We start from the raw sequence: 22,677 nt of genomic DNA on the forward strand, positions 1-22,677 counted from the left end.
GCCGCCGCGCACCCCGGGTCAAGTACTTCTCTCCAACTCCCTACGGAGAGTTTCGCACACCCTGCAGAGCTAATCCCCAAGTCTGGGAGGGAGTCAGCTGAGCGTTACCCCTTCTACACTGAGCAAGTGCAGCGTGCGCTTCTGAAAGACTGTCTCTCTCTCCTGGCCCAGGGAGAAACGAGTGGGGCACAGAGACGCACCTCCCGTCCCTTGCGCACTCCCTCCTCCGTCCGCCTCCCAGCACCGTGTAATCGCCATGCAGGGCGGGACTTGACCTGAGAGTCTCTCTTGGGTTGCCGCTCCCTGAACAGACGAGCACGTCTCAGGGTGCCCCGCCTTGCCCCGCACGCCCCCCTTCCCCGGCTCACGCCCTAGGGTTCCTTTTCTGACACCTCCGTCTCGCTTAGAGGTGGGACTGCTATACACACTCAGGGAACTGGAGCTGTCTTAGTGAGTCAAGCCTGCTAGAAAATTTAGGAATCATGCTGACCAAGCATTAGAATGCTGCACTCAAGTTCCCTGGGTATGCAGGAAGAGTGAGGGAGCCAAGGGAATAAGAAAAAGTGAGGCGTCTACTGAGATGGAAATAGAGTCAATTTAGGCTCCGGAATCGATCGCCAGTTATCAGCAATTTATCCCCTCTGTACCCCAGTTTCTTTCTTTATAGGTTTAAATGGGATGAAGTGGTCTTTAATAACCATTTGGCCATAGACTATGCGCAAAGCCTTTTGACCCCTGACTCTGGCTCTGAAAGCCACCTCAGCTCAAATGCTGACAAGGTTCCATCTCCTCCTAAACCAGGAAAAAAGGACATCTAGACAGGCTTCCACAATGCAAAGCCGGATTAAAGCTGCAGCCTGGTGGATTTCCCTCCCACGAGCAAACCCAGCCAGCAATCTTGCCTAGTCATGGCTGGGATTAGTCATTGCAAAGGGTTAGAAGAAGGGAAGAACCTTTGCTCTTAAAAGTTCAAGCACCAGAAGCACTGATAAATTCCTTCATTCAAGCTCAGACAGATTGGTCTGAAACCAGTCTGGTTCCACAGGGGACTGGTCTGCTCTGGCCATGTTTGATGCTACTGTGAGGCTAATGGCAGAGAATGCCATCCCATCACAAATGCAGCATAATATACCACCTCCCAGAAAAACCTAGACTCTGCTCAGCCACCTTCATTACCTGCAGTAGGGCTTAACACCCTGTGAACTATCTAGCATTTTTAACCCCTAGAGAATTTCACTGTGCTACAGAACACAGATCTGAGCCTTCACCCTCTACAACTCCAAGGAATGTACACAATATCTAATAACCAGCAGCAGAACCATGGCAATTTATTTCAAAGTTGGATTCAGTAAATATATCTGAGTGCTTACCTCCAAAGCCCTTTAGACCGAAACATCATTAGTAGCAGCCACCTCTTATAAAGCAACTACCTTGTGTCACCCACAAGGGAAGCAAAGTCCATTCTGACACAGCTCTTGCTCTCAAGGCACTTACAGTCAAGCATGTGGAGAGGTGTCAAGAATTGGGAAGAGTCCAAGATTTTCCCTATGTGCAAGCTAGCAAGTTAGCCTGCCACAGTTTCATAGGTTCATAGATGCTGGCAGAAGACATGAAACTTGAAGGTCAGACAAAGGACTTTATTATGTATGGCTCAGCAGGCAGCATAAGCTTCATGTTCACATCAGTTCCCCTTGCCCTCTGTGTTCCACAGGGGTGATGCAGAGCACCCTAGGTAGAAACTGCACACCATGCATTTGTGTCACAGCTGAGGAATCCTAAGCTCAGAAAACCTCCTGCCTTATCAGGAGCTGCTAACCTGCCCAGTCTTTGCCCCAGAGACATACATTATTATACTTCTCTGGAAATAAAATCTGCCCTCTGCCTCCTGTCCCAGAGGGAGTTACTACCCCTGTCTCCCAAGGCTGTTTGCTATGCGAACATTCTTAAGAAGATAGTTTGAGATAAAAGCTGTCACAAGACATGTAGAAATACCATAGAGAATTGCCCTACAAAGTAGGATGGAGAATTCAGGAGTTGCAAGGACGATGCTAAACATAAGCACAGAGAACTGTGGGCACAGTTAGACTGAGGAGACGCTTGCACTAAAGTTTAAAAGTAGGACTTATCAAAATTGGAAAGCCAACAGATCAAGGATGGAAAAGCAAAATTCTAGAAAGAGGCATATGCAAAGCCATACAGGGGCTTGGAAGTGGCAAGAATCGCTTGGAAACCACAAGTAATTAACTAAAGCTGGAAAAACCTGTAGAAAAATTTGCAAGATGGGGCTTCCCTGGTGGCGCAGTGGTTGAAAGTCTGCCTGCCGATGCAGGGGACACGGGTTCGTGACCCGGTCCAGGAAGATCCCACATGCCGCGGAGCGGCTAGGCCCGTGAGTCATGGCCGCTGAGCCTGCGCGTCCGGAGCCTGTGCTCCGCAACGGGAGAGGCCACAGCAGTGAGAGGTCCGCATACCGAAAAAAAAAAAAAAATTTGCAATATGAGTCTAATGATATTGGCTGGAGTTGAATGACTAAGGTCCTGAAAGCAGCAAGTAAGGAGGAGTCTAGGGTGGCTGGGAGCAACATTTTTGGCTTGAGCAGCTGGGAGGACAACGGTCTCCCTCATTGTTGGAAGGGCTATGGGAAGAGGGACAGGTGTGAAGATAAAGAGGATGATTCAATTTCAAATAAGTATGAGGAGCCAGGGACCACCAACTCTAAATAGAGTTGTCCTATAAGCGGTTGTCCTATAAGCAGAAGCCTAGGAGACAGGTCTGGAGAGGAGACATTGACATGAAAATTTTAGTTTTAATTATGACTAATCATGGGTGTGATTAAAGTCAATAAGCAATGTGATAGGAATAAAGATAGAAGTCTTAGGAGAATTGGTTGTTTCAGGGGCAAATAGCAGAGGAGCTAATGAAGAAAACTGACAAGACTGGCTAGGAAGCTAAAAGAAAACTCAAGTGGAAGTACTTTCCTGGGAGCCAATGTGGGAAAGCAGTGGGTAGAAGAGGGAGTGCTGAACAGTGTCACATCCTGAGGAGTGGTCAAGTGAGGTCAAGACCGAATAAGTATAATATTAGTTGCCATTACTGTGCCACCAATCACCCCAAAACTTAATAGCTTAAAACAACAAGCATTTTATTATCCGAAACTTCCCGTGGGTCAAAAATTAAGCTTAGCTGGGTAGTTCTCACTTAGGGCCTCCCATGAGATTGTAGTCAATATATTAGTTGGGCTACAGTCATCTGAAGGGTTGACTGTGCTAAAGGATCTGCTTCCAAGGTGGCTCCCTCACGTGGCTCTCAGCAAGAGGCCTCCGTTCCTCACCATGTGGCTTTTTCCATAGGGCAGCTGCTTGAGCGTCCTCATGACATGGCCCCTGGCTTCTCCCACAGCAGGTGATCTGAGAGAGAGATGGAAGCCACAATGTCTTATATGATCCAGCCTCAGAAATCACACTGTCATTCCTGCCTTATTCTATTTGTTAGAAGCGAATTAATAAGACCAGTCCACCCTCAAGGGAAGAGAAATTAGGCTCCTCCTTTTGAAAGGAGTATCAAAGAATTGTGGATATATTTTAAACTACCATAGTCAACACTCTGGTCACATTATTTACATTTCTTCTACACTAATACACTAACTCCCTCCTAAAGCCTCCCCCAAACCTTCACATTTATAGCATCAGCAAGAGGCTTGTCAGGTGTAGTTCCTTTAAGTACGGCAGCTCCAGTACAGTTCCTCTTAATCTGAAGATCTATGAACTAAAGAGAATCTGCCTACCCCTACACATACACATATCCAACACACACGGAGAAGGTTAGGCACAAGATAACTGCTGAAGACACCCCTGGTCAAAAAGGGGAAACAGGACGTACGTGGAGTCCACAGCAGTTCTGAAATCCAGCCAGGTCGGTTTTCAAGATTCCTTTATTAGGACTCAGTCCTAATCCTGACTGTGACAGATGAGGTCACATGGGAAGAGCCAGCCATAGATACACACTCCTTCTCTTCCTGCCCCAGGCTCCCCCCACAGTGTGAAGGGTACACCGTAGCCTGCACAGGCAAGGTCCATCCTCCCTCACATAGCTCACTCCTTGACCACCCCATGGGCTTAGCGGTGTGTCACTGGCAGTTCAATCCATGCTCCAGAGAAAGGACTCTGAGGACAAAGTCCATGCAGGCCTCAGAAGCAGGCTCAGGACTCTTTCAACAGGGAAAACTGAGATCTTCTGTATCCAGAGTTTGGTCCAGGTATGGAGAGGGTGAGCATGGACTTTGGTGGGCATGTTCCCTTGGCCCTGCAGACTCCTTACCCTAGAGGAATAGGCACCATCTGAGAAGGGTTAGACTGGGGCCCTCTAAAGTATGAGACTTGGGGTGGGGGCTCCTCTTGCCCGGGTCTTTGGGGCTTGGCACTGGGAATCTTTATGCAATTGGAACAAACATTTATTGAGGTGAGACAAGAGAAAGAGAGAACCCTAAGCTGTCGTTACAGTTAGAATGTGGGATGTTGGGGTGTAAGGTTTAGCAGTGGAGCATTCTGGGTGGGGAGTGGCCATGGAAGGGTGGAAGTGAAGTTCACTGGAGTTGAAGGTAGTCCAGGACAAGAGGTGAAGCTTGGTTGTTACAGCTACCTGCCCCCCGCACAACTGGAATAGGCACAGTTTGTTGGCAGGGATACTGAAGTTACCAGAATGTTGCTAGGATAAGAGGTAGGAAAACTGAGTCAGGTGCCAAAGTCCTCAGGGAACACAGGAAGTTGGCCATAAAGGATGACCTCAGTAGAGGATGGTAGAACTGATGGCATGAACCTCAAAGGAGGTGATTTTATAGCAGGGTGGAGGAATTAAGCAAGTGGCCATTCTTCCTGTCCCCAGGTCCAGCCCTAGGATGTGGGAGGGTGTGGGAGAATGAGCAGTCTTCCCTGGGATCCAATATATCAATGGAAAAAGGCAGTTTTTTGCCAAGGTGAGCAGAGTGAAAGAGCACCAAGTGGTGAAACTAAGGACTTAGGGTAGTTTGTTTACAATGGAACGAGGTTCTAGAGGGCTCCATGGGATAGGGTGGCAGGAAGAGCAGCAGTGGGAGGACAAACCAGGAAGAAGGAAGCACAGACAGGATTGACATGAAAACTAAGGAGAGCACAGATAAATAGAGGGACTTAAAATATTTGGGGGAGTTAAGACCCACAGTTGGGGGTGAGGGCCATTTTAGGATTAACTGGGCTCAAAACTCAAGCCCTTAGCTGTGAAAAAAATCCCTGAAATTGCACATAAGGGATAGTGTGCCTGGTTTTGTGCATACAACATTGGGCTGTCATTCTTAGGCACACTGAAGCATAAAAACCACTGATCTAGACTGTCTATCAAGTCCCAGCAGTCCCTAGGGGAAAAGAGGAGCATTCTAAAGCTCTCCAGACACATGCAGTGTAGACGCCATTTCTGATTTAGTATTTAATGTAAGATGTGACTATTAAAGCAGATACTGGAGTTACAGCTTAACAGTCAGGACACAAATTAAGTGCAAGTTTCAATGCAGTTCCTCTCAATTGATATACCAGTGGTTCTGGGTTTGTATAGAGACTGATATGTAATGAAAGGACTTTGCTATTTATCATCCAGTCCAACCTGTGGTCTTGATCAGAGTTCTAATTAAAACACTGATGAAACATTGTTTACTTCCTTGAAAAAGTTCACACCTTCCTATATGGGAAAGCCTAGCCCAAAGTGACAGGAAAAATGTAGAGAGTCTCCTGCTCAAGAAACTTCAGTGGCTCCCATTTATCTGTAGGATAAGGTCCTTGATATAAGGAAGATGGACCATTATCCTACTCTGCCTTCCATCACAGTCATGTTTCCCTCCTACCACCTGTACTAATTCAGGTCATACATTCCCAAATCACATTGTTTTTAGTATCATGGCCTCTGCTGTTCATCCCACCTGGAATGCTTTCCTGTCCCCACCATTTTTGAGTTAAACCCTCTGAACCCTTTTAAAGCCCAACTCAAATATACTCCCACCACAGTTTTCCCTGACCTACCAGTTACATGTCATTTCACTCCCTCTGAAATTCTATGGTATGTTTTACCTTATGGCATAAGGTATTAACATATATTTCCAATATTTTATTATGAAAATGTTCAAATATGCAGGGAAGTTGGAAGAATTGTAAAGTGAACCCCCATATATCCATTATCTAGAGTCTACATTTACCATTTTGCTATATTTGCTTTATCCCATATCTTTCCATTCATCAGTCCATTTCAAAGTCAATTGCAGATATCAGTATACTTCACTCCTAAATACTTCAGCATACATATAATTAACTAGAATTCAATATTTATGGGTTTTTTAATTAAAATTTACCTACATATCATGTTTTTAAAAAACACTCTGCCTTCTGCCTTCCCTATCAAACTCTTTAATGGTGGGGACCATTTCTTACTTAACTTTATCCCACCCACCTCCCCACCCACCCATCCAGTAACTAATAATGATGACACTAGTAAGGATAAACACATCAAAATAATCACAGCTAACACAATATCAAGCACTTCCTTTGTGCAGGTACTATTCTCAACACTTCATATGCTTTATTTAATTCTTATAACAACCCTATGAACACAGGTACTATAAGGATGCCTGTTATAGATTAGAAACACAGAGGTCAGGTAACTAGCCCAGTATGCATAGATAGCTTTAAGTGGTGGAGACAAAATTTAAACCCAACTGTGAGTTAGGGCACATGCTCTTAACCATTCACATTGCCTCCCCATCGTCAAAGCCTTACCCCATGCAGGTAACTAACCATATTTATGTAATGTTCAGAGTCCACTGCTTTGTACCAGCCTTGTCATGGCCCATTAAGAGAGACAGCTGGCTTGAAAAATTTTCCCTGGTAGGTTTGTGATGAGGGCATGAGCTTCCACAATGAAGGTAAATGGGGGAGAGGGAAGCTAGCTTGTCCATAGACTTGTCACTGGGTCACCTATGAGAATGTCTCATGACTCACATCCCACAGCTTCCTGCATCTACTGTGTGGCTTCCCTGTGTCTGTAGAGCTGGTGCAGGAGGCAGTGGAAGGAGTGTGAGGGAGAGTTCTGAGGCCTGGGCAAGTCACAAGTGCAGCTTGACTGGCAGCTGCCTAGACACTCAGTACAGAGGGAAATTGATGAGGAAGCCAACAGGACAATGGGCCATTATTTCTGGCTGCAGGAGGTTGGTCAGTTTGATACTGGGTGACCCACCCCTCCCAACAATTTGAGTTCTCCTAGTCCTTTGATTGGAAGTAAAGCAATTGGATTTCAAATGACTCACATGCTATTTCTGGAAACTGGGGGCAATCCCAGGACTGGTTCCTGCTGTTAAGTAATCAGGGATTAACTTTAAGGGTCACCCTCTTGCTCCAATCACCACTACACACCACTGCCAGATAATACAACTCTGATTGTATGAATCCCCTCTTCAGAACCCCTCTATAAAGCAACCCAGGTTAAATACAGGTTAAAACCCTTCACCATATGGCTGATACCTAACTTTCTAAGCAAGCACAGAGTTCTGCTGAACAATAATCACACAGGGCATTAACAGAATTTACATACATAGAAAGAACTCTGTAATCAAATAGGTGTGGGAACTTATATTAAACCAAGGTTAACCCATTTCTTTAAGTGGAACTTCACAGAGCCTTGAATTATTGTGCATGATGAGTCTCTGAAAGGAGAATGCAACAAATTTCCAATTTTTTCAACAAGGATCTTGAGAGCCTAGTGTTCCATAGAACGTGTGCTGTCTCAAATGTCATTCTCAACATAGCTACCCCTGAAATTTAACCAGTTTTTCTAAGGCTATCATGGCAGCCATGAAAAGGCACTCTTCACATCTGCTGCTATGAGGCGCATGGCAGATTCACTGCTCTGGCTGCTGCCCCTCTGGATCCAGTGAAGCCACACAAGCTGCTGCTGATGACCAAGCATGATGGGGGTATTCATGCAGGTCCATCCCTGCAAAACATGGGACTCGTCTAACAGGATGCCCCTTTGACCTGGCTGAAACTTTCTTAGAGCTACACTGCCATTTGAAACTCTTCTACCCAATCTTCTTCCTGTATCCAAATCTGAAGCTGCTACTGCTTTTTCTTCTTTATCTGTCTCCGGCATATCCCTCAGTAAATCTCTTGCACATTTAATTCCATCTTGGCATCTGCTGCTGAGAGGATGTAAACTAGCATACCTGTCTCAAATGTGTTTCTAAAGCCCTTCCAGATTCAGTTCCTCCTTGGAACCTCACATCACTTTTATGGAATCTGTTTCTATGGTCTGCATTGAGCGGCCTCCTGATACAGTAGGGAAGCTCATGGACTCTGGAAGACAGTATACCAGGTTCGAATTCCAACTCTGTCTGTCACTTGCTAGCAGTACAACCTTTAGGAATTTCCTCAGCAAGCTGTAAAATGGGGGATTACACCACTATCTTGCAAGGCTTACAAGGATTAAATGAAAAATTACACTTAAAGCACTGCGCATATAGCAGGTACTCAACAGACAGAATGACACTTATGGTTTATAGTCATTTGCATTTTTTTCTACTTTCCTTATCAGATTTATAAAGTCTTAAGGATAGACAGTGTAATCTTCATCTTTAACTCCCCTTAAGGGCCTTAATCATTGCGGCCCAACAAATAGCTGTTAAATTGAGTGGAAAAAAATGGTTCCTTGCAGAAGGAAAGGGGCATCTCAGAGAAAAGGGGCAGAAGAGCCAATTAGGAGAGTCAACCAATGGTACAGGAAATGTAAATATTCAAAATACATGTATAAAATAGGAAATGTTTATATAATATATATAAAATATATTTATTATATATAATATTGAAATATACAAAAGAACCATGATTTCAGAAATAACTGCCAAGAAAAGGGCCAGGAATTCCAAAGGTGTGCTCCTAGGCCCCTTTGCAGAGGTTGGCACTCTAAGTCTTGTAAACACAACCAGGAAGAGCTATTTTAGCAGTAAAAGCCTCATACCCAAGCTTAGTGTAACTAGGAAAAAATGGAAGAAAAATGAAGGAAGGAAATTGCAAAGATTGATAATGAACAATGGGTCAATGTAGGGACACAATTAGAACATACAGAGCCAGGGCTTTCCTGCCTAGTTCAGAGTATAGCCTTCTCCTTCAGTACATGGTGTCAGGCCATGTTCTTTTGAGGGTTTTTTCTGTTTTTTGTTTGTTTTCATCTTCTTGGAGTATAATTGCTTTACAATGCTGTGTTAGTTTCCACTGTACAACAAAGTGAATCAGCTATATATATATACATATATCCCCATATCCCCTCCCTCTTGAGCCTCTCTCCCACCCTCCCTATTCCATCCCTCTAGGTCATCACAAAGCATCAAGCTGATCTCCCTGTGCTAAATAACAAGATTTACTTGTTTGTTTTGTTTGGCCACACTGCGTGGCATGTGGGACTTTAGTCCCCCAACCAGGGATCGAACCTGTGCCCCCTGCTGTGGAAGCTCGGAGTCTTAACCACTGGACCATCAGGGAATTCCCCAGGCCATGTTGGTTTTAGGATTTTCCCATGAACTCTGACTTGGTGGGGGAAACCACAGCACATCAGGGGTGGCCTCCAAAGTAACCTGTCATTGGTCTGTGCAGGAGGAAGCTACTAGAATCCCTAGATCTTCTGCCTGTATGCCCAGCTGTGGCTCTGGATCTGGGGAGGCTCAGGAAAGGGTATAACCTGTCCCACGAGCCCAATGTTGCTCTCTGATGGGAGGGGAAGCCTTCACACTCACCTCAGCTCTTCCGAAAACCTCATTAGTCCCTTGATATCCCAGCTCTAGGATATTTGAGCCAAGAGCAGAAAAGTTGTAGGTAGAAGAAATGTCTAAGGCCCTGCTGGGGGTACAGCCCAGCACTAGTGATCTCTTTGTTCCCCCAGTAGGCAAGTGTGTTTGTGCGTAGCAAGGTTTCTTCCCTTGTCTTCTAACAGGATGACCCGACATAACGAGTCTGTGTTTTTCTTCATTTAAGGTCCTGATGCCCCATGAAAGTTCTATGGGTATGATATGTATATAGAAGTGGGCATTTTGGGGGTTGGAGGTAGGAAGTCACTGGGATGGGTCCCTTTTAAGAGTCAGGGCTGCTGCTACAGCTCCCATTTAGTAGAAAGCTACCAAGCTCATGAGGTTCAAATCTAGAAGCCAAAGTGTACCAGGACAACTCCTTCACTGCCCTCAAAACAGCATCCATTTTCTCTGAGGTTCCAGCAATTTTATGAGACAAGCTACAAGGACACACCATTTGAATGAATCACTCGGCTCTCTGCAGTGCCAAGGACTTCATGTATAGTTAATTCAGATTAACTAGGTCCAGCTGACAAGAGTTGGTTTGAATCATAAAGCATATTAAAAGAAATTCAGTTTTATACCTTCAGGAATCTAGTGGAACTATGCTAATAAATTGCTTCTCAGTATAGGTCTTAAGGGAAATCTGTTTTAATGAACAGATGAGAATATTTTCTAATTCAGTCCATCAATTGTGTATACGGAAAGGATTACTTGTCAGGTGTTTAAGGCTACTTGAAATGCTTGCTCTTGTTTATATGGCAGGATTTCAGTTGAACAAACTCTGTTTATAAATGGTATAAAATAAACTATCCAACTTGTTATTCCTTCAAAATTAGTGAAGTCCCAATTAACAGAGCAATGAAATCAAGTTACTATATTCAGGGATTTCCCTGGTGGCACAGTGGTTAAGAGTCCACCTGCCAATGCAGGGGACACGGGTTCGAGCCCTGGTCCGGGAAGATCCCACATGCCGTGGAGCAACTAAGCCTGTGCTCCACAACTACTGAGCCTGTGCTCTAGAGCCCGCGAGCCACAACTACTGAAGCCCACGTGCCACAACTACTGAAGCCCGCGCACCTAGAGCCCGTGCTCCACAACAAGAGAAGCCACCGTAATGAGAAGCCCACGCACCACAGCGAAGAGTAGCCCCCGCTCACCACAACTAGAGAAAGCCCGCGCAGCAACGAAGACCCAACGCAGCCATAAATAAATTAAATAAATAACAAAAATAAAAGTTACTGTATTCATCACTCAGAAGGAACCACTCAGCTTTTGCATGGGCTATTCTTCCAGCTGGGGCAGGTGGCAGGGGGAATCCCTATTCTTTCAGATTTTGTAACACACATTTCTTCTTCTCTCCTTTTCTTCTACAAACATTTATTAAGCAACTAGTGTGTGTGAGACACTGTGCCGGAGGCTAATTAAAAATCAACAATCTCAGGCTTCCCTGGTGGCACAGTGGTTAAGAATCCGCCTGCCAATGCAGGGGACACTGGTTCGATCCCTGGTCCAGGAAGATCTCACATGCCATGGAGCAACTAAGTCCGTTCACCACAACTACTGAGCCTGCGCTCTAGAGCCCGTCCTCCGCAACGAGAAGCCACCGCCATGAGAAGCCCGCGGACCGCAATGAACAGTAGCCCCCACTCGCCACAACTAGAGAAAGCCCGCATGTAGCAACAAAGACCCAACGCAGCCAAAAATAAATAAATTAATTTAAAAAACCCAATCTCACAGTATAGAAAGGGAGACAAACATGAACAAGTATTGTAAAGTGCTGTCTGCGCAAGAATTGCTATATGAACAGAGGACAGTGGGGTTATGAAGGGATCAGATCACCCTGAGAGCATCAGGAAGGCCTCAGAGTTCAACGGATTCTTAAAAGTGGAGGAAGTGTCTGTGTGGCAGACGAGGAGGGGAAGGGCAGCACATAAGGAAAGAATGCTCAGGCACGATGCAGCATGGCATGTTCAGCAAACTGCAAATAATATGACAAGAATGGGAATTACAACAGATGGGATATTAGGGCAGGAGGTAGCAGGAAGAGGGGTTTTCTAGCAAGGCCAGTCTGGAGAGGTCAACTGAGGCCAGGTCACAAGCTACCAGACAGTGCCTGCTCAGGTTCTACCTCCTTCATCAAATTACAAATGTGAAATGATAGACATATAGAGTCCAGATCAAGGGAAGCACGGGCTGGCCGTCCTCAGTATTAGGCCCATATCACAACTGGAATACCATATTTAGGATGATGATGGTGACAAACTAGAGGGCATCAATGAAGTGGAAGGGTAAATCTGGACCCTACTGCTTCACCTTGGCCACGGGCAGAAATCTTTCTCTAGTTGCGGCAAGCAGGGGCTACTCTTCATTGCGGTGCGTGGGCTTCTCATTGTCGTGGCTTCTCTTGTTGCAGAGCACGGGCTCTAGGCATGTGAGCTTTAGTAGATGTGGCACGGGGGCTCAGTAATTGTGGCTCATGGGCTCTAGAGCACAGGCTTAGTAGTTGTGGCGCATGGGCTTAGTTGCTCCACAGCATGTGGGATCTTCCTGGACCAGGGCTCGAACCCGTGTCCCCTGCATTGGCAGGTGGATTCTTAACCACTGCACCACCAGGGAAGTCCTAAATTTGTGATTTCTTAATTGAAAAAATTTGAAAGCATATTTGTTGGTGCTTTTAATTCCAGGCAAAGCCAAGCGACAATGCACCAGTGGCTCACCAGTAAGACTGCATTTAAAATACAACTGCCTCAGAGCCAAGACCAGCCTTGTGAAAACACACTTCAGGACAGCATGGAACTGGGTATTGACCAAGAAGTCTGGACAAACACACTCTGCACTCTTAAAGACGTAGAGCCAGGTCTTTCAAGACAGAAGACCAGTGTGAAGGGGCTTTAGAGATAAAATGTTAGGTATGTGGGTTATCTATTGCCACAGAACAAACCAAACCATACCAAAACTTAGTGGCTTAAAACAGTTTATGTCTATGACCCTGTGCATTGACTGGACAGTTCTCCTGGTCTCCCTCGGGCTTACTCATGCAGCTGCATCAGCTGGTGGGTGAGCTGGGGACTGGGCTCAGCTGGGATAGCTTGGTCAGCTGAGCCTCTCTCTCCTTTCAAGATCTTTCATCCCAGTCTCCTTCATGGCACAGCAGCTTCAGCCAGCAACCCAAGAGGGTGAAAGTGATAGTCTCCTCAGTCACGTAACAGCAATTCCACCACATTTTATTAATTAAAGCAAGCCACAAAGACAGCACCTACGAGGGCTGGGGAAACAGACTTTGTGTCTTGATGGATGGAACAGTGAAGTCACAGTGCAAAAGAGTATAGCGTCTACCGCAGAGGATGTGGTGCCAGGGCAAAAACACCTGTATGATGTGGTGTGAGTGCAAAAGGGCTGAAAAGCAAAGCAAGCCTTCCCCAGGCTCCTGACCATGCAGAGACAGAACACTGGAAAAACTGAGTGGCAGAGTGGCCAAACTTTTGCAGGTTCAACCAAAGCCTTCACAGAGGGCAATTTAGAGTACAATCTAGCAAAAAGCCTTGACAGAGGCCAGCAAGAGAGCAGGGCTTACTGCTCACCCACACACCCTAACTCTCCGACAGAACTCACTTTTAGGGAGGTTTGGTTCAGGAATGGTAATTTGCCAAGTAATAGTACAACCTTTTACTCCAATAATACCTTTTTTTTTTAAATTTTAATATCTGGGACTTATTAACTCACTGCCTCCTTTCCAGTGCCTTGTGAAGTGAGAACAGGGACTCTTGTTCCTCTTTTAGAGATAAGAAAACTAAGGCCTGGAGGGACTACCCTCCAGTCCTCCAGAAATTTGGCACAAGAGCCAGGAATCTCACAACTCCCTGTCAGGTCTCTGTCCCATGCCAGGGCATTATCCTTGTCCCTGCCACCTACTGAGACCTCCCTCTTCAACTCCCTTCTACAGAGGTGGTTCAGTCACTCCCTGGGGGTGTGATAGCATCAGCACCTAAGGCTCTGTGTAAATAAAGGGGACCTAGGTCCTCCATGCCATTCTGTGGGCAGAGGAACTGTCAGGCAAGAGCAGCTTTTCAGGGTTTTGGGAAGGTGACATTCAAAACAGCCCTCCTCAACCTGCAGACTAAGCATAACTAAGGTAAGAGTCAAAGGTGGGTATCATTTTTCAGTTTCAAAGTACTTTTACAATATTAACTCACTGGATCCTTATAATCATGATGATGATGATGATGATGATATCTTACACTTAGGATGTTCCAGGTACCATTTTACATCCTTTGCATGTATTAACTCATAAATCCTCATAATAACCCTATGAGGGTAAGTACTATCACCAACTCAAAACTGAGAGACACTAAAAATAGAACTACCTTACGACCCAACAATCCCACTACTGGGCATATACCCTGAGAAAACCATAATTCAAAAAGAGTCATGTACCACAATGTTCATTGCAGCTCTATTTACAATAGCCAGGACATGGAAGCAACCTAAGTGTCCAGCGACAGATGAATGGATAAAGATGGGGCACATATATACAATGGAATATTACTCAGCCATAAAAAGAAACGAAATTGGGTTACTTGTAGTGAGGTGGATAGACCTAGAGTCTGTCATACAGAGTGAAGTAAGTCAGAAAGACAAAAAGAGAAGAGACAAAGAGGCTTAGTAACTTCCCAAGGTTAACATGACTAGTAAGTAGAGGAGCTAAGATTTGACTCCAGGCGCTTGGCTTCAGAGCCCATGTCCTTAAACCACTATACTATTCTACCTTCCAAATACTGTATATTATCATCCCATTACATCAAATGAGGAAACTGAGTCAGAGTGGTTTGATGACCTGCCTAAACTCACCCACAGTCCCACTACATCAAAACTAGGAGACAAAAAAAAAAACTAGGAGACAAAACCAAGGTCTTTCCCCTGTAAGCCAAGACCTATTACAGTGTGACAGCTGAGGTTATCAGCCATTTCTATTTTAAGTAATTTTCCTAACAGGAAGAATTATAAAGGGTGAGAGGTAGAACCCAGAGTGGGAGGCCAAAGGCAGTACCAATTTGGAATCTATTCCAAAACATGCTACCCTACAGCTAGGGAAATGAAAATGTAATGCATTCTATACATGATGATATTTTCCTTGAGAAGACAATGGCCACCTTTAAGAATAGAAGCAGAGGAAGGATGAAGCTGTGAAAATGGGAACTCTCAGTAAACTGACCCCAGGAAAAGTGGTTTGGCAAAGGGAGGGCCCAGGGAGGTTATGCTCCTAGTGCCAATGTATGAAGGCACCAGGTACCGTGCAGGGAGAAAGGACTCAAACACATTAGTTTGCCCCCAGATGCCGTTCATCCCCATTCAACTACTGCCCAGGAAAAGGCAAACTTCCTCTTCCCTGCTGCCTAGAAGCCCAATCTGTTGCTTTCCATTTGGAGCCCTCCATGAGAATGCAGCTACCAATTCCCAGGACCTATCAAGTGGGCTACCTTCTCCTCTGCCAAGCCCTGGTCCGCCCCAAGGTTTAACCCAAGTCCCCTGGGATGCTGCAACTCAGGAACTCCTGGCTTAGAGTAGCAGGGCTGTGCTAAAGGCTAGACTCTCTAGCTCTGGCCAATGAGAACAACCTATTTCATCAAGGCTAGGTCTCTCATTTCAAAGCCAATGCCCTTATCATCATTTCAGATATTTTCCCCGTAAGTGTCCTCAGTGGTCACTTAGGATTCAGAATACTGTCAATTGCTTTGTGAACTGGTAAGTTATCTGCTCTTGAATATCATGACAGAATGGGGTCAGCAGATCTATTTCTGGCCACCAGAGAAACAAGAGTTCAAGATGGAAAGGGGGAAGGATAAAACTGTCCCTGTTCACAGACAACAAGATTGACTATGACTATGCAAAAAATCCTAACGAATCTACAAAAGAACTTCTAGAACTAATACATGAGTTTGGCAAGGTCACAAAAGATCAATATTCCCAAATCAAATGTATTTATATACACTAGTAACATACAATTGGAAAGCAAAATTAAAAGAAGAAATGGGGGAATAAAAAAGCTAAGCATGATGCTTACAAGCTTCAGTGAACTTTCACATCCACTTAAGAGGAGGAAATGAGGGAGCTTTGTGAACACCTGCATTCTCACTACACCTGATTGTGAAATGCCCTTAGGGAAGGGCGCCCAGCCTTGTAGAAAGGGTCTTCAGGTGATTCTGATTGCCTCCAGATAGAGAAGCAACTTGGAAGAATTTGCATTGCCTGGAAACCTGTTAGAAATGAAAATTCCTCCCATCAATGGAATCAAACTCAGGAGGTAGGATCTAATGAATTTTAACAAGCCAGGTGATTCTGATACCCACACTATACTTTGTTCAAAACAGCAACTTCCGTAGTTCATTCTGTGCCTAAGTGACAAAGGCACACAGGCTGCTGGAAGTTTGTAGCACCCTCTGCTGGTGCCCATCTGCAAAGGCTGACCTCTAAACTAAAAACAAGACACTCATAACTCTAGTTTGACAGCCTGTGAATTTTTTATTCAAGTGAAGAAAAGAAAACTCCAGTTTCCTATTACAGCCACTGCTGCTTCAATCCACTGTAGCTCATGGTGCATTCTCCTATGGCTCTGCTGCAGCTTTCATTTCCTTGTGCAACCTTCATTCATCTAGGCTCCTAATAAAGGACCCAAAAGAGCTTGTTGAAACTGTCTCCAAGGCCAGGCAAGTCACCCCACACAGAAAGAGGTGGGTGAATGAGGCCTTCTCTGCCTTAGCCCAAGGGCAGTGTCACTTTGGCTACAACGGTGATGTGGTACGTGAGTCACTCCCCTACACAAAACCAAAATTTCTCACTGGCTTCCTATAACACTAGAAGCAAAATCTAGTCTTTACCAGGACCTTTGAAGCCTGCAGGATTAGAGCCCTGGCTACTTCTCTAAATTCATTTCCAATCACCCTTTCCCTTCTCACTCTTAAGCCACTGGCCTCATAATTGTTTGGAGAACATGCCAAGCCTGCTCCAGAGGCCAGCACAGTTGCTATTCCTTCCACCCCTAGATATCCACATGGGTCTTTCCTCATTTCATTCAGGCCTCTGCACAAAAGTCATCTCTGCAGGCCTTTTAGCGCTGTCAGGCAGCAAATGCTCCTGTCTCTTTCATCCTGTTTTCTAGAGAGTGTGTGTGTGTGTGTGTGTGTGTGTGTGTGTGTGTGTGTTATAAATACAGCACTTTTGCTACCTAAAGGGTCAATTCCCACCAGCCAAAGATCACCAGGAACACACATTAGTCAAAGTTAGTTTTTAAAATTAAACTCCCTGTAGCAAGACAGACTGAACACCATGGAGAAGAGTGGGGAATCTCAGAGGGTTTTAGGAGGGACTTGTACAGGATTTGGGCTTGTGTTAGGTGATGTTACAGAGTGTTCAAGAAAACAAGTGGGGTGCTATTCCAGATTGAGTGTTTTCAGAAAGTCTGGGCAATTCAGTATCTTAGTTACTAGTATTTTTTTTCTGGCTGCGCCACGCAGCGTGCAAAATCTTAGTTCCCCCCACCAGGGATTGAACCCATGCCACCTACAGTGGGAGTGCGGACTGTTAACCAATGGACCACCAGGGAAGTCCCTCTTAGTTACCAGTATTAATCGGGGGGGGGGTGTATTGTTATTTTTGTGTTGCATGGTGTTCATTCAGGCTTAATTATGACTGAAGATGGCCTTTCACAATCATGCAGAGTCCTCACCTGCTGTTGATATTCGGTAACATTATGTTCAGTAGGGGAACACCACTGTAACTACGCTAGTTGACAGCTATCAGGGATGCTTTTTTTCTTTCTCATATATTTGTTTATTGTTTAGAAAGTAAGCTTCCTGAGGGCAGGGACTTTGTCACCAGTGCTTGGCATATAGTAGGTGTTCAATAAATGTTTGATAATTATTTTTTCAAAACATCTTTCATACCTCAGGTCCTACACATCTACAATACAGCCCTATATCTGGGACAGGTAAATTCAAGTCCTTGGAATGTCTCATAAGCGATGTCAGAGCCAATAGTAGCTGCTGGTAGGCAGACAGGTATTAACAGTTACATTTTATAGAACTTTAAAACAAGGAGAGCAACTAGGTCCTCTGGACTCTCCCTTAGACTAGATGGCGCTTAGCTTTCATCAGGGTTCAGGGAAGATAATTATCATGAAAAAACACTACTCTCCAATGACAAAAGTTGGCCAAGTTGAAAGACTATGCTACAAATAAAATAGGAGAAACACTCCTCAATCTAATAATCATCTTCCTTTTCCCATTCAATATCTTATAGCCATATGGGTTTTTAACAAAATATACGACACAGTCTGTGATTCAGTTAGTCTTCCAGAAAGAGTCACATGCTAATAAAGTTGTCACCATTCCACCATTCCCTTACCGCAATTTAAAAATAATTCTGCAGCTTACTTATGCAGAAAGGGAATTAAGATACCATTTTTAAACCTATCAAGTTGGCAAAAATACAAAAGTTCAGTAATACCTTATTTTGGCAATGATGTGGATCAACAGGCAAACTCATACATTGCTAGTGGAAAAATAAATTGGTACAACTTCTATTGAAGTCAATCTGACAATATCTAACGAAATTTAAAATGCACAAAGCCTCTGACAACAACTTTCCTTTTAGAAATTTATTCTACAGATAAACTTGCACACAGGCAAAGTAACATATGTTATTTATTGCAGTACTGTTTGAATAGTAAACAATCTAAATGTCCATCTCTCTGGGAATGCGTAATAAATTAGGACATCTGTGCAGTGGAGACAACATTAAGAGAAAAGCTCCCCTTGACACTGGGGAGATGACCTGGTACCATCATCGAGAACTCGATGTTGCTAGAAGCTGGCCTGGCACTCACAGCTAGGCCTTATTGTTTTACTGTTGAACATAAAAAATTTCCCAGAACACCCCAACATCAGACAAGGAGATCTGTGACCATGACGGATCAGGACAAAAACAAGAATATTTAGTAATGATGTCTGAACACAGATAAAAACACGAACATTATTGTAACTACAAACATGACCAAACATCCCTCTATCCTGGCTGATATGAGTGACTGCTGTAACAGCAGCACTTATGAATTGTAACATTAGCCTCAATTCATTCCTCCTGCCTTGTTAAGATTTATTAAAATATGCAATCATAGAATTGCTCCAGCAACCTGAAAGCATCCAATCCACAGCAAATATGAGCTGCTTCCTTAAAACTTTCCCCCAAAACCAACTAATCCAAACCCCAATCCGGTAAGTCCTTTCCAACACACTGCAACTGAGATGCCCTATAATTCCCCATGGTGTGTGTTCTCCCTTACTGCAATGAGCAATAAACTCAACTCATTCAACTAAGGTGTGTCCCTAGAGGGGAAGGGATTGGCACATGTTAAGCAAAATAATCAAGGTGTAAAACCATGTTTATATGTGCACATATGCGTATACGCTACAACTTGTGTAAAATAATGTAAAAATAATCTTTAAAAAAATATATTTGTATATGCATAGAATAGCTCTGGGAAAACACACTCGTTAAAAATGGTTGTCTCGGGCTTCCCTGGTGGCGCAGTGGTCGAGAGTCCACCTGCCGATGCAGGGGACACGCGTTCGTGCCCCGGTCCGGGAAGATCCCACATGCCGCGGAGCGGCTAGACCCGTGAGCCATGGCCGCTGAGCCTGCACGTCTGGAGCCCGTGCTCCGCAATGGGAGAGGCCACAACAGTGAGAGGCCCGCGTACCGCAAAAAAAAAAATGATTGTCTCTTGGAAGGAGAGCTAAAGGCTGGGGCACAGGGGTGGGAGAAGACTCTTCAGTATGTACAGTTTGTTACCATGTTCATGATTCATTTACTTGAAATTAGTAACTTTTAAAAAAGAGAGTAAGGGCTTCCCTGGTGGCGCAGTGGTTGAGAGTCTGCCTGCCGATGCAGGGGACACGGGTTCGTGCCCCGGTCCGGGAAGATCCCACATGCCGCAGAGCGGCTGGGCCCGTGAGCCATGGCCGTTGAGCCTGCGCGTCCGGAGTCTGTGCTCCGCAATGGGAGAGGCCACAACAGTGAGAGGCCCGCGTACCGCAAAAAAAAAAAAAAAAAAAAAAGAGAGTAAGAATCACAGGCACCACTGTGGAATCAATAGTGAAGAAAGTTCAGAATCTTGCCTAGACATTTAGACTTACCACATTTCTACATGTCTGCATGTGAGATTTCAACCATGCTGAAGTCCTCAAATTGCATCCTCACTGCCAAAATGCTCTCCAGCTAAGCCTCCAAAATCAGTCTTTGTGGAAAAATTGGATCAAATTTCATGTACTCTGACGTCTTATTAAAGGCAGCTGATTAGTCTGTATCAAAAAAACATTAGGTAGGCTCCCTGACTTCAGACTATACTACAAAGCTACAGTAATCAAAACAGTATGGTACTGGTGCAAAAACAGAGATATAGATCAATGGCACAGGACAGAAAGCCCATAAATCACCTCATGCACTTATGGTCAATTAATCTATGACAAAGGAGGCAAGACTATACAATGGAGAAAAGACAGTCTCTTCAATAAGTGGTGCTGGGAAAACTGGACAGCTACACATAAAAGAATGAAATTAGAACATTCTCTAACAACATACACAAAAATGAACTCAAAATGGATCAAAGAAATAAATGCAAGGCCAGACACCATAAAACTCTCTTAGACAAAAACATAGGCAGAACACTCTTTGACATAAATGAGAGCATATCTTTTTGGATCCATCTTCTAGAGTAATGAAAATAAAAACAAAAATAAACAAATGGGACCTAATAAAACGTAAAAGCTTTTGCACAGCAAAGGAAACCATAAACAAAACGAAAAGACAACCCACAGAATGGGAGAAAATATTTGCAAATGACGTGACCAACAAGGGTTTAATCTCCAAAATATATATACAAACAGCTCAAGTAGCTCTATGTCACAATAACAAACAACCCAATCAAAAAATGGGCCGAAGATCTAAATAGACATTTCTCTAAAGAAAACATACAGCGTGGCCAAAAAACACATGAAAAGATGCTCAACGTCACTAATTATTAGAGAAATGCAAATGAAAACTACAATGAGGTACCACCTCACTCCGGTCAGAATGGCCATCATCAAAAAGTCTACAAACAATAAATGCTGGAGAGGGTGTGGAGAAAAGGGAACCCTCTGGCACTGTTGGTGGGAATGTAAATTGATACAGCCACTATGGAGAACAGTATAGAGGTTCCTTAAAAAACTACAAATAGAACTACCATACGACCCAGCAATCCCACTCCTGGGAATATACCCAGAGAAAACCATACTTAGAAAAGATACATGCACCCCAATGTTCACTGCAGCACTATTTACAGTAGCCAAGACATCAACAACCTAAATGTCCATTGACGGAGGAATGGATAAAAAAGATGTGGTACATATATACAGTGGAATAATAGCCATAAAAATGAAATAATGCCATTTGCAGCAACATGGATGGACCTACAGATTGCCATACTAAGTAAGTCAGACAGAGAATGATAAATACCATATGATATCACTCATATGTGGAATCCAATTTAAAAAATGATACAAATTAACTTATTTAGAAAAGAGAAACAGACTCACAGATTTCGAAAACAAACTTATGGTTACCAAAGGGGAAACATCAAGGGGAGGGATGAACTGGGAGCTTGCGATTAACATACACACACTACTATATGCGGAACAGATAACCAACCAATATTCTGTAAAAACCTATATGGGTAAAGAATCTGAAAAAGAATGAATATATGTATAACTGACTCACTTTGCTGTACACCTGAAACTAACACAATAGTATAAATCAACTATACTCTAATTAAAAAAAAAAAAAAAACATTACGTACAGATATTCTCTTCAGAGTGTGATCCAGGGCTCTTAAGGCTGGAATATGAACAGGTAGGTCATGGTGGTTTTGTATTTCTGGCTCTCATGGGGAGCTCTGTGAGGTGAGAACATACAGCATTTAAATATCATGCTACTCCAGCAGAGGTCTTATAGCTGTCATCTGTCCTTTTTCTAACTTACAGCTGAGGGTGATCACTGAGCTCCTCTGAGGCATCTCTTACCACTGCATCTCCTCACGTCTTCACCAGAGTCAGCTTCCACTCCACTTAATGCCTGGCAGGTCAGCATTTCAACAGATTAGGTGCATGAGCACAACAGAGACAATTTTGGGGCTTCCCTGGTGGCGCAGTGGTTGAGAGTCCGCCTGCCGATGCAGGGGACACGGGTTCGTGCCCTGGTCTGGGAAGATCCCACATGCCGCGGAGCGGCTAGGCCCGTGAGCCATGGCCGCAGAGCCTGCACGTCCGGAGCCTGTGCTCCGCAAGAGGAAAGGCCACAACAGTGAGAGGCCCGCGTATCGCCAAAAAAAAAAAAAAACAGAGACAATTTTGGATACAAGGTATATCATATCCTAGATTCATATGGCACCAGCCAGTAGCAGTTGGCAGCTCATTTGTTTGGTGTCTTGATCTTCCTCGGCTGGGGACAAAGGCCTCCTACAAACTGTGCCCAGTCCTGGTGCCCTGACCTACTATTTTGGGGTCGCTAGCCTTCCTTTCATCTCCAGTGATCTTCTGTGTACTTTCCATCATCTTTCCTCTCTCTTTTAGACTTAAACTTCTGCCCTTTACCAATTTCTGTTTTACACAATTACTTATCCTGTCCCCACAATTTAGACCCTGGCAATAGGCATTCCCAATGCTTCCATTTAAAAAACACATACCCTGTCAACAGTTCCCTAACACATACACAAATAAATCCAATTTTTTCAC

General features: G+C 44.3%; 1 protein-coding gene across 2 annotated transcripts in view; it reads right to left on the reverse strand.

The window, feature by feature from the left end:
* Positions 1-22,677, reverse strand: part of SAMD8 (sterile alpha motif domain containing 8) — an 84,565-nt gene that overhangs the window by 15,389 nt on the left and 46,499 nt on the right. The window contains exon 4 of one of the 2 annotated variants that reach the window (XM_024740751.1): positions 3,332-3,407. In XM_024740751.1, the coding sequence (XP_024596519.1) occupies positions 3,332-3,407 (76 nt within the window). Of the gene's footprint in view, positions 1-3,331; positions 3,408-21,743; positions 21,840-22,677 lie in introns of those variants that run through there. The other variant, XR_003002662.1, reaches the window with a different exon arrangement.

Source organism: Neophocaena asiaeorientalis, unplaced genomic scaffold (genome assembly GCF_003031525.2).
Source record: "Neophocaena asiaeorientalis asiaeorientalis breed wild unplaced genomic scaffold, Neophocaena_asiaeorientalis_V1.1 scaffold484, whole genome shotgun sequence".
NCBI lineage: Eukaryota > Metazoa > Chordata > Mammalia > Artiodactyla > Phocoenidae > Neophocaena > Neophocaena asiaeorientalis.